Source organism: Lontra canadensis, unplaced genomic scaffold (assembly GCF_010015895.1).
Source record: "Lontra canadensis isolate GAN:19392208 unplaced genomic scaffold, GSC_riverotter_1.0 scaffold25, whole genome shotgun sequence".
Lineage (NCBI taxonomy): Eukaryota > Metazoa > Chordata > Mammalia > Carnivora > Mustelidae > Lontra > Lontra canadensis.
In genome coordinates this window covers 17,715,512-17,728,101 of record NW_022631019.1, presented here as the reverse complement: position 1 = coordinate 17,728,101, position 12,590 = coordinate 17,715,512, and the positions used below count along the sequence as shown (strand labels likewise).

Genomic DNA, 12,590 nt, shown 5'->3' with positions numbered 1-12,590 from the left:
CTAGATATAGTAAGTTAAAAGGGGAGAGGCAACAAAGTCTGAGCTTATGCAGGTTTTTTTGGGTTGTTTTTTCTTTCCCTTTTAAACCATAGATTATACATGGCACAGAAAAATTCTGAAGAAAAGCCTTCAGGAGTAAGACTAGGGAATGGTAAAAGAATATACTTTTCCAAATTTCATACCCCTGTATATTTACTATTGTACTGTAAAGATCTACTGTTTACAACAATTTAAAAGAAAATTAAGTTTTAAGAAAGGACTTAAAACCAAAAACCAAAATACTTCCTCCCCTTGAACAGATTTCTTTTTTTTTTTTTTTTTAAAGATTTTATTTATTTTTTTGTCAGAGAGAGAGAGAGAGAGCGTGAGAGTGAGCACAGGCAGATAGAGTGGCAGGCAGAGGCAGAGCGAGAAGCAGGCTCCCTGCTGAGCAAGGAGCCCGATGTGGGACTCGATCCCAGAACTTTGGGATCATGACCTGAGCCGAAGGCAGCCGCTTAACCAACTGAGCCACCCAGGCGTCCCGTCTTTGAACAGATTTCTATGTAGACACATATTTCTCCCAAGTATGCTCACTACAAGGATGGAGATTTTTATCTGGAGTATTTTTCATGAGGATATACAGATAGAAAACAGCTGAATCCATATCCGTACCAGATGAAGACTGCTGGTTCTGTCGTCTGTATTGACGTCTCTGCTGCACAGAATCTGCCGCAGCCATTTTGCCACCTTTATCTTCTTCTGAAAGATGGATGCATTTAGAAAGTGTTTCTTTAGTTACGCATACAGAAAATGTAACATACTTGAATTGGAAAATTGTCTCTTAAACCTCTATCTCATTGGGTCAAGCAATACAACTATACAGATTTTTTTTTCTTACAAAAAAACTTTAGAATGCCAATTTAAACACTGATTTTAGACTCTGTTCACCAAATGTAATCAAAATTTATTTACTATAGGTCAAGCTAAGCTCTATGGACTTTAACACATTTCAGTTAATCACCATAAACCTAAAGGATGGTACTGTTATCTGCATTTCAGATGAAAGAAGTGAGGGTCAGATAAATTAAGTAACTAAACAAAAAACAGTTAATAATCACTGAAGGTGGGTATTCAAACCAGGCTGGTCTCACTTTAAAGCCGTAACTATTAACCACTAAGTCATATCCTTCTGACTTTCACCAGAGGAAATGATGCAATGTGCAAAAAATCTAATTCAGTTTAACAAAAAAAAAAAAAACACGAAAACTTACCTGATTCAGATAACTCTACTTTTCTAGGCTTAGGTGCTGGTGAAGGGGACTCTCTTTTCTCAGTACCTTTATGTTTTGTCACTAAAAAAAAGGAAAAAAAAAAAAATTTTCATACACAGGAAAGCAAAAGAAAACAACAAACAAAACCACACAAAACCATGTTTTAATGGTACAACAGGTGTGACTATGCTTCTAAGTTAAATGTTTGGCGAAAGCCTTGAAGAGCCCTATAATGACTTTTTAGTCATACAGATAAATTCTCCCAAGAGAAACCAGTTAAGAGAAACTGGGAGTTGCTGCTTCGTAGTAGCAGCTCGGTGTAGAAGACATATGTAACATTCGACTCAGTAAACCTCTAGGTGCCACCCCACAATGTAAAAACCACTCAACTACAGAGGCCTCAACAGCACAAGCACTTCCAAGCACGCAACCGTACGTGGGTTCAGAAAAGTTGTAAAACTGGTAAATGGTTAAGCAATCAGATCTGATGAAATCTTCAGAAAGAGAGATTTGTTCTGGAGAAGAGGAATGAGTTAGCCACCAAGATACTAAAGAATCTTTCTGTACCAATACAACCTTCATCATAACGTGAGAGATTTCAACTACCCACAAAAATGTAATCCCTCACAGCAGGAAAAATAATTAAACACTAAGGCTGGATTCTTTCAAAGCTTAAAGAGCAGGGGAAGGCAGGGGTAGCAGCTCAGAATACACCGAAGGTACGGAAAAATTAAGACAACTGTCTTTTGTATGCTTGCTGTATTAGCAAGCAGCATTAAGCACTGTTGATAGTATTACCCCCCATTTTACAGGAGGAGAAATCTGAGGCTTAAAAAGTAACTTCAGGGGCACCTGAGTGGCTCAGTGGGTTAAAGCCTCTGCCTTCAGCTCAGGTCATGATCCCAGGGTCCTGGGATTGAGCCCCATATTTGTCTTTCTGCTCAGTGGGGAGCCTGCTCCCCGCCCCTACCCGCAACTGCCTCTCTGCCTACTTGTGATCTCTGTCAAATAAATAAATAAAATCTTTAAAAAAAAAAAAAAAAAGTAACTTCAACTAAAATCACATAGATAATTAAAGTGAACTAGGATCTGAACCCAAGACTATTTCTAGAGCACAGGCTTTAATTTCCATCAATTAACCAGCTCTATTTATAATATCCATCTACTGCTTCGACTAAAATCAAAATATATACAGATATAACCATCGATCTTACCATATAATTAACCTGAAACATCATCTGAGACCATGCTGCTAAAAACTAAATTTGAAGCCAATATGATCCCAAGGATCCTTATTTATCTGCTTTGTCTGATTAAAGCAAGTATCACGGAATGTTGACCCAGAGTATAGATACATTTTTTTTAACACACTCTTGTACTCAGAATTCTGTAAAGCTTATTCTAAGGGGCAATAACTTTAGAGAGCTAGTGATCTAAAACAGAAATCTCATCTTTGCTAAAGTAGTCAAAGTGAAGAATTTACAATACTTTTCTTTCTTTTTTTTTTTTTTTTTTTTTTTGAGATTTGAGAGAGTGCCTGAGAACAAGCAAGGAGGGGTGGGGCAGAGGGAGAGAATCATAAGCAGACTCCCTGCTGAGCACAGAGACCAAGGAACAGCTTGATCTCACAACCCTGAGGATCAGGATCTGAGCCAAAATCAAGAGTATGATGCTTAACTAAGCCACCCAGGCACCTTTTAAAAAAAATGCTACTTTTTAAATGAACTGCATTTTATTAATGATTCTACCTAATAACCATTTTGACTTAGCACTGGATTTGGTAAAAAATGGTTAAATCCTAATTAGTTACCATGAAATATGGCAGCAAAACTGCATTTAGAACTTGTATTTTAACAAATTCAAAAGAAATAAAATAGAAATGCTTTTAAACTATAAAGGAGTTGAGGCTATTTTTCTGGTCAGTACTCTGCACTTTAAAATGACTGTTCATCTTCAATTCTTGAAAAGTTATCAGAGGCATCCGGTTATCTATACACCCCACATGTCCAAGTTAACACTTAAAAGAGAACTGGGTTCCAAAATGTGTTTAGAAGCCTCCTCAATGTCAGAATGCATTTACCTCTAAGAGACATTAAAAATGTGGCTATGTTTGCAAGAGTTGACAAATGCCAACTGAATAAACACAACTGAACTAGAACATACAGATTTTTCCTACAGAAATACGCATTTGCAATTTTATCTTGATCCAATCTCTCATGAATGGTTTAGCTATAGTCTACTGTCAAAACATTCATACTCTTAGAACAAGTATATAATATATACCCCTACGCTGGTTTAATATGATTGACTGAATCATAGTATTAACAGAGTTAATATTTCATCCAAATGTGTTTATCTAGATGAGTTTAGTTTATTATGTTAATGTTTTATTTTTAGCATTCAAAGGGCAAAATCATTCTAGCATAAAGTCTGAATCTTCTAAATAAAAAACCAAAATTTTAAATTTACTTCAGTATTCCTATTAATTATTAATCTCCCAGACATGTCAAAACGATCACTTATAAAGATAAATCACTGTTACCAGAATTGGTGAAATCATGAACTACAGAACACAATTTATAGGATTAAATTGATCTATCCTAAAATTTTAATAGGCACAGATCCTCTGTAAACATACTTCATTACATATCCTACTGATTTCAAAGCACTACTTTGTGTACTAAGATAATGCCAATTTAACTAACATGCCACTGATTATAAAATGCTTCCCTGAAGATCCTTTCAGATGAGAATGTACAGTATACTCCAAATTATTTACCTCTAAATTCCCCCAAATACTTTCCCTATATCCTTCCTACTCCATTTGCCCAATATTAAAAGTCCTGACTGAAAACTACTACATGAAATATACAAGTAAAATCTATTATACTTCAATGGTGTCACTGATCTTATTAGTCATGGAGTATCGTAAAAAGGAATTTCTGAAATCACATCACCAGGTACAGAAACTAAAGAACTTCACCCCGCCCTCCATCTCCCACCTCTAGCCATCAAAACAACATTCTGGGGTAGGAAAGTTGGGCAAGGTATACATATACTTTTCTACTGGAAAATGAGAACCCAAATTTTAGTCTTGGCTGGTTGACCTTGACCAAATCACTTAACCTGAGAACCGGTTTCTTGATGACAGTCTCTAAAGTCTGTTCTACTTCTGAAATTTCATCACACAGGACTGGGATCATTTTACTATAAAATGTTATTTCCAAGTAGTTAAAGCCAAATTCAGCTTCAGCAGGCACAAGGCAGTCTCTGTATATTGCCCACAGCGCACCTCTTTGGCTGTGTTTTGTTTGGACATGGAAGACCTGTCCCAGAATCCATAGGTATATAACTAGGTCTTTGTCTTCTACCATGACTTAGTTCTCTCCTAAGCGCATATCCACTGTGACTTTTTTTTTTTGAAAGCAGTGGCCCGCTCCCCTTGACAATATATCAGAACCCAAGAGGTTGGTGCCTGGGTACACTCTGAAAAAACTTAATTCTTAGCAATCTATTTTAACAAAGATTCAGTCCTCCTGTTCAGATAATTTTATTATTCTTTGGCTATAATGCAAATAGAAAAATCCTGTGTTTTTGTAAAGTAAAAGGTGGGAACTTTTGTATTATTTTTTCACTAGAGAGCTTTCTGGCTCCAGATAAAGGGGGGAAAAAACCAGAAATGCAAACTATCTCATAGAAAAAGAAAAAATTGGTTAGGAAGCGGGCATCAGATCTGGACATGGTAGCTGGAAACTACTGAAGCTGTCCTAATTTTGAACAAAAGGACAGGAGGTTATGAAAATAAGTGACCGTAAGGCCCCCTCCCATACTTAAATTAAGTGTGAACCTGGAAGACCCAAATGTCATCCAGCTATATTTAATGATATAGTCACTACATTAAACTGTTAAAATTCAGAAAATAATCTACATATTACTCTTTACAGATTAGCCTTATCTGCCAGTCCCCCAACACTCTGATGGCTTCTCTATACCACAATAAACAGTCAAAACTGTGCCCATCCCCATTTTCTTTTTCTAACCTGAAAATTTAGATGTGATCAGAGCAAGCCCTGTACAGATCAACCTACAGACTGTTTCTCAAAAACCAATTTCTACAGCAGCTTTCAGGATTTCCCCTCCCCCATTACTCACCCTTCAGGCTATTATCTCAGCCCTAAACACCAGAGGCCCAATGCAAACAGATCCTACTGCTTTTCTCCTTGTGTATTTATGCTAAAGGAACAGCTCCCAATACGCCACAACCTTCACTCAGACCAGTACACATTCTACTTGCCTGGCAGGATCACAGATCATAAATTCCTCAGAAATCCATCTGCAGAATAAACCAAGGACAACACTCAGAAGAACCCTGCCTAGAGCCTAAACTAAAAAACAAATCAGCTTTTAAGAGGACACCTTGTTCTTCCCTAGGGAGCACAATGCGGCCAAGAAAGAATTAAAACAGAATATGAAGTTCTCAAATAAGATATCAAACAAAAAATCTTCAGGGGAAAAAAAAAGTTAACTAGTCTCATGGTAATAAAATGATCCCTTAATATGACAACACAAACTTTGATAAGTCACCCCAACTCAGCCCACGGGCAGGTCATGTATTTCTCCACCTACTTGCTGCCAGAGGGCAACTGCTAAAAACGAAACACATTTACACGTAAGCTATTTCAACAAACCCCAAGAACTTAAGCAGGAAAGAAAAGGTGATAAGCAAATTTACAAAGAGTATCACACACACAAATATTATGCAGCTACTTCACACTCTGAAGGGAGAAGGGGCAGCAACAACTGACTGGCCACTCCGCAGCCAAACGAAGAACAAATGAACATACGTTTTTATGCTTCTGATTTTTACCTTTACCTGAAGTTCTCCCTGGAGAGACAGAAACACGACTTTTTCTTGTACGGTTTGACTGCTGGGGTGTTGGGGAATGACGAGTTTTTGGCGGTGGAGTTGCTGGAGGTGATGGCCTATGCCTTCGCCTGGGAGGACTCGCTGAAGGAGATAACCTACGAGTTTTTCGAGGGGGGCTGGATGTCCTCTTAGGAGGCTTCTTTGGCGGTGACCGGGAACGAGACGAAGAGGATGATGAGCTACTTCCAGACAAGGATGCTGATGAACGCCTTCTTCTGTGGAATAAAGTAGTCACATTCATTAACTGCATATTTGTCAAAAATGACCTTACAGGTTCTGTACACTTTACGCAAAAATACAGCTATTTTTATCCAACTTTTGAGTTTATGTAGCTAAGCATATAAGTAAGTTCAAAAAAAAAAAATGGGAAACAAAACCACAACCTAGGACAGGAAACAGCTAGTTCTGAGACTAAATGTGGGTAACTTATTCTGTTAAGTGCTTCCACCTGAGTTGTCTTTCCAGTTATAAAATATGTCACGTTGAGTGCTAGTCTCTTTCTTCCTTAGGAAAATCACCACTGTTTGGAGTTTGCATTCGAAATTTGGGTGGCAAAGTATTTTCCATTTAATAGCACAATGTCAAACAACCTTTAGGTTGCATTTTTTTAAAAAAACATGTGCAGCAGGGTTAGGAATTCATTTAGCTACATAAACTTAGAAGCAGGGGCCTCTCGAATTCTGCGGCAAATTTGTGTTAAGTTCTGTTGCAATTATGTGTACCTGCAGAATTCACCTTTGGCGGAAGAATTCCTGAGAACCTGAAAAAAAGAAACCCTACCTTAAGTGTGAGATAAAAACTGGCTGAAAGGGAATCTTACACAATCTGCAAAATATTTTGACTGCTAAATGGCTCAGTAAGCACAATTAAAACACGCTGTTTGCAAAACTCCAATATAAGAAATAGCTGTTTCCACTAATCTTGTATTAGAAAGCACCAGCATTACTTTTCTCCTAAAAAATAACCAATTTTAGAAAGTGTGATGCCTAAATCAACTGACCATTTACGCCGTTAGTCTGTCGATAGTTAAAAACCAAGTCTACCATTTTTAGCAGTAGTCATAAAAATGTTTCACTATATCACAATGCCCTCCCCAAATGTTATCTTTTGAAAAAATACAGGACTCTGAAAAACCTGACTGCAGAAACAAAAAATCATGGAGCTCATTATTTCCCCTCTGTATTTCCAAGTAGATTCATACCCGTGTAAAAATCTCAAAAACTCAAATACAAAAACTTCTGTGCAAAGTATAATCTGAAGCACAATCACAGCTCCTTCCAAGGAGGTAAAGAAGGCGCAAAACTCTGCTACCAGTGCACCAGGCCTCCACTTTGGGCAGAATTGCTAAAAGGGACAGATACAAACATTTTTCCTCATGCCAATTTTAAAATGAGCTTTAAATACAGAACATTCATACTGATAGGGTTACTTCTATGTCTAATCTCTTCAATAATACCTAGACCTCAAACTGCTAAAAATGGCTATATCCATGAGATGGGATTATGGGTAACGTTCCCTTTGTTATTTATTTGAAATTTTGTAAACACTCGTTTTTATGGAGGAAAAAAAAAAAGCCATTTTAAGAAAACCATAATTGCAAAAAGGTTATTTTAATATTGGCTAAAAGTAGCTTAATGGCTCTGTGGTCATCTGCTTTTCAAAAGCCAGTGATAATGAAAAACCAAAGGAAGAGGGAGGGTGGCGAATTCCCTCATCCCTAGGAGATCTTGGGTCTAAAAGGTAAGTTAACACGAAGTATCAGTAAAATGGTCATTTGCTTTCCCCCAACACTGCATTACTTTTTTGTGGCAATTAAACCTCAAATGAGAGGCTCTTTCGAAGGCATCACCTAGTATCACTCACAAGCTTTTTATTCCAGGGGGACATTAATTCAAACACTACTAGCCTAATACAAACGTGGTGCACTTTCATTTACTGACACTTCCAAATTTAAAAAGAAAAAAAGAAAAGGAAAGAAAGGAAAAAGAACAAGAAAAAAGAAAGCCCTCACCGTCTCACTGGAGATCTACTCCTTCTATGCCTGGGTGGAGGTGGCATTCGTCTTGGTGGGGTTCTTCTTCGAGGAGATGGCCGCCTTCTCGGACTTGGCCTCCTTCTAGGTGAGTATGATCTGCCGTAACAAACAGAATTAGAGCCTGAACAAACAAGAACAAGGAAAGAATTCCTTGACAGCTTTCGCAACAGCTGTATTTTTAAAATGGACTTCAGGGCATACAGTTTTCCATTTATGTAGAGATTCTTATGATGCACAGAAAACGTCCTCAAATTCTCTGTGTAGGTCCAAAGAATAACATTTGTACTAAATGCTCTCTCTTGCTCTGAAATTACTTATCTAATTCTACCCAGAAAGTAGCATGTAAAACCCAAGATCTATTATCAATCCTGAAGCCACAGCTCACCTTGATCGGGATCTATGACGTCGTCTAGGTCGAGTATGAGAAGGAGAGCGAGACCGTGTCCGGGATCTTGATTTGGAACGTGACCGAGATCTTGGTCGGGTCTTCTCCTTCTCCTTTTCTTTTTTGGAATTTTTCTCTGGAGAAGGTTCTTTAGGCTCTGGTACAGGTTCAGGTTTGGGAACTTTCAGGATGTCACTGTAGAAAAAAAAAAAAGCCGATTTTTTCCCCCTCTGCAGTTCAGACTCCCAAGTCATAATACAATGATGTAATAAGGTTATTTTTCTCTTTAAAATGTTTTCAAAATCCATGAAGACTTCTCCTTAGCTCCAAAAACATACATACACCATCAGTGAAAGTTAAAGAGCAACCAACAATTCTATCCACATACATTTTTTTTTTGAAGATTTTATTTGTTTAATTGACAGACAGAGATCACAAGTAGGCAGAGAGGCAGACAGAGAGAGAGAGGGGAGCAGGCTCCCCGCTGAGCAGAAAGCCCAATGCGGGGCTCCATCCCAGAACCCTGGGATCATGACCCAAGCTGAAGGCAGAGGCTTTAACTCACTGAGCCACCCAGGTGCCCCTAACCACATACCTTTTTAAGAGTATACAGCTGTCCACAGTATTGGGGAAAAAAAGCAACTCACAATATATAAAATCTCAGAAATAATACAACCAGCCGATAGCAGTGGTCATCTTTAGGGTCCTTTACTAAAACTTTCCTGTAGAGCTAGAATCTTTTCAAAAAGCTAATTTTATGATTTAAAAAATATAAAAGGGAAATAATCGAGCGATTCTGTATTTGTAACTCAGAGCTATTCTACTGGCAGTCAGTGAGCAATAGCCTAAAATTGTGATATTTATAAATGAATTTTTATGTACTTGCCTAGTAGAAGTGGCCTCTTGTACTGAAGGTTCTTTTACTTTCACTGATGGTTCTGGGAGCTCTGGAGTTTTTTCCTTCTTTTCTGGAGCAGGGGAAGGACTCCGGCTCTTGGTTCTGTGACGGGGAGATCGAGAATGACTGCGCTTTCTCTCTCTCCTGACAGGGGAAGATCGTCTTCTAGGGGAAGGAGATCTGGATTTGCGTCTAGGATGAAAGTAATTTTTTTAAGGTTTTTGTATCATGTGGATTGGGAGAGGGTCAAAGGGGAAAGTGAGAATTAATCTTTTTAAATACAATACTGCTCTTTATACCTGAGAAATTCCTTATAAGAATAAGGTATCCTGTCATCTTTACTTAACAGGGGAAGGGCCAAAAGAAAACCATAAAGGCAAGCAAACAAAGGGTAACGACATTTTCTGGTATTTCAGTTATAAGAGAAAAGCACTGACCTAGGACTCTAGATTTAGATTCTTAATCATTCCCAGAGATGAGGAGACCAAAGACCTACTTTTCAGAGGAAGAGGATGCTTGAAAGTAAAGAGATATTCCACGATAACAACTCAAACCCAAACAGCTTAGATGCAGACAGCTCCCACCACAGAGTCTGTCAGGTAGTCTAGGTATTCCAGAAAAATGAACAGTACAATTAAAGTAATGGGCTCTTTGGAAGAGAAGAGAAATACGTCAAACCTATGGAGCCTTTTTGAAAAAGGAGAAGTCCCCTTTCCCTTACAATGGTTTCCCTAACTTGAAATCAAATAGCAAATCTGGTTCATCAATAGCCAAGTAGTTATCAGAGTGATGTGCTTAACTCTAGAAACAGTACTTCTTCCCTGAAAAGGAGGTTTTAATATCAAATATACAAATTAAAATGAACAAAGAAATTTCCTCCTCCCTTTACTAATTCCAAAAGATTTATGCAAAAATTACCAGAACTCTAACAATGAAAAGCCTAGTAGAATTCTCACCTTTCACCACAAATACAGTAGAAGCTGAGTCGTGGGTTTAAAAATGGGAACCTAACCATAGTCTCATTGGAAGAAGAAGAAAACAAATAAATGATCTGTTTTGGGTTCAATACAACCATCTAAGAAAAGCAGAACAGGGAATTAGGCAAGTATAATATGAATAGCTAAAGGGCACAGATTTCTAATAAAAAGGAAAGAAAAGAAGTAGAATAGATTAAAACAATTAAATGCCATACTTAAACAAATCCAATATGGAAGGCAAGTCTAGACTATGATTTAAGAATTAAGACTTGTATAATTCACCAGGACTTTAGAGATAATTATCATCAAAGGATCAATCTCAAACAAAACAAGTATTTTAGCCCACAAACAAGCCTGAGTCCACCATGAAAATTGTAGAAAATGGAAGAAATTCTCTGAATAGTGCTATTAGCTTCCTTTTTAACTATGGAACTTTCTAGACACAGAATACTTTACTAACTTTACTAACATACCTAATATTTGCATAACATTAGGTATATGTGTATTGTATCATACCTTCTTGGGCTTCGAGACCTCTCCCTTTTTTCTCTGCTGCTTTCTTTTTCTTCCTTATCCCTCTTATCCTTGTCTTCATCTTGCTTTTTCATAGAAGCCAACTTTTCTTGTTCAATCTGCAATGATCAAGTTTTTAAAGTAAACATAGCTGAACATTTGAGATCAACAAACAAACTGAAGACTTTGCACCCATGATAAATGCCAATGCTCTAAATCACTTCACTGGCCTCTGCTTTTCAACAAGACTATTCTTAAGTTTACTTAAAAAAAATCATTTTCGGGGCACCTGGGTGGCTCAGTGGGTTAAGCCACTGCCTTCGCCTCAGGCTGTGATCCTGGGTCCCAGAATCAAGTCCCACATCAGGTTCCCAGCTCCACAGGAAGTCTGTTTTCTCCCTCTGACCTTCTCCCCTCTCATGCTCTCTCTCTCACTCTCAAACAAATGAAATCTTTAAAAAAAATTTTTTTTTCACTTTCATCTTATTCTTTGGTGATTTAATATACACTGCCCAGGTGAAGAACCTGTGCTTACCTTTTATACTGTTATTAAAGTTCAAGTTTTCTTCTGAGCTAGAAGTATGCACATATTAAGAAAAAATTTGTTGGGCACCCATGTGGCTCAGTCAGTTAAGCGTCCACCTCCAGCTCCCGCCATGATCCCAGGCTCCTGGGAAGGAGTCCGGCATAGGGCTCCTTGCTAATCAGGGAGTCTGCTTCTCCCTCTGCCTGTCATTCCCTCTTCCTGCCACTCTCCCTTGTGTGTCCAGAGGTGCATGACTCGCTCTCTTTCTGACAAATAAAATGTTAAAAAAAAAATGTATTTGCCCAAATTACTAGACTCTGGAAAAATGACATTTTATTGAAAGATTTTACTCATTCCAGGGAGAGAAAGAGGGCTCGTACACATGGAGAGGAAAGGGCAGAGGGAGATGGTGAGGGAGAGAAGCAGATACCCTGCTGCACATGGAACCCCATGGGGCTGGATCCCACGACCATGAGCTCATGACCTGAGCCAAAACCAAGAGCTGGGATGCTCAACCAAGTGAGCCTCCCAGGAGCCCTGGAAAATGACATTTTCAATTCAATGTCTGGGTTGGGGTTCGGTGGAAGGAGTGGAGAATCAAAGTGTGTGTTTGAATATATTACAGCAAAGCAAAACAACATTCTGGTCCTAGCTCTAAATCATATAAAATTTAAGTGTCTCTCTCAACATTACAGAAAAGTAAAAAGGCTATTACTTGTCTCTGTTTTATTTCTTCTTTCTTCAGTTCTAGAAAAGCAGAAGGGATTCCAGCGATGTTTTCTTGTGCACTTAAGAGGAGGGGCCACAGTTCTCCCATAAATTCTCTAGCATTTTTTCCATTCAAAAACCCAGTCAGGTTGATTTGCATCATTTTGGAGTCTGGATTCTGCAAAAAGACATGACAGGAAGAGAAACAGGTTACTTCGAAACAAGCCAACCAACCAACCTAAAACTCATTAAATTAGTATTTTTTAAGTCTACCATAGGGGCTTAAATACATATATATTCTTTACTATTTAAAAAATAGTTCTCCCTAACAGCTTCTCAGCAATATAATCTCTAGAACAATTACCAAA

General features: G+C 38.1%; 1 protein-coding gene across 24 annotated transcripts in view; it reads right to left on the bottom strand.

The window, feature by feature from the left end:
• The window catches only part of SRRM1 (serine and arginine repetitive matrix 1), a 31,714-nt gene that overhangs the window by 13,969 nt on the left and 5,155 nt on the right, over window positions 1-12,590 (bottom strand). For 6 of the 24 annotated variants that reach the window (XM_032863767.1, XM_032863771.1, XM_032863773.1 and 3 more), the window contains 8 exons: window positions 12,230-12,400; window positions 10,992-11,107; window positions 9,487-9,690; window positions 8,601-8,795; window positions 8,192-8,311; window positions 6,121-6,395; window positions 1,254-1,334; window positions 655-741 (listed from right to left, as the gene is read on the bottom strand). In XM_032863767.1, coding sequence (XP_032719658.1) covers window positions 655-741; window positions 1,254-1,334; window positions 6,121-6,395; window positions 8,192-8,311; window positions 8,601-8,795; window positions 9,487-9,690; window positions 10,992-11,107; window positions 12,230-12,400 — 1,249 coding nt within the window. The remainder of the gene's footprint in view (window positions 1-654; window positions 742-1,253; window positions 1,335-6,120; window positions 6,396-8,191; window positions 8,312-8,600; window positions 8,796-9,486; window positions 9,691-10,991; window positions 11,108-12,229; window positions 12,401-12,590) is intronic. The other 18 variants (XM_032863768.1, XM_032863772.1, XM_032863775.1 and 15 more) reach the window with 6 other exon arrangements.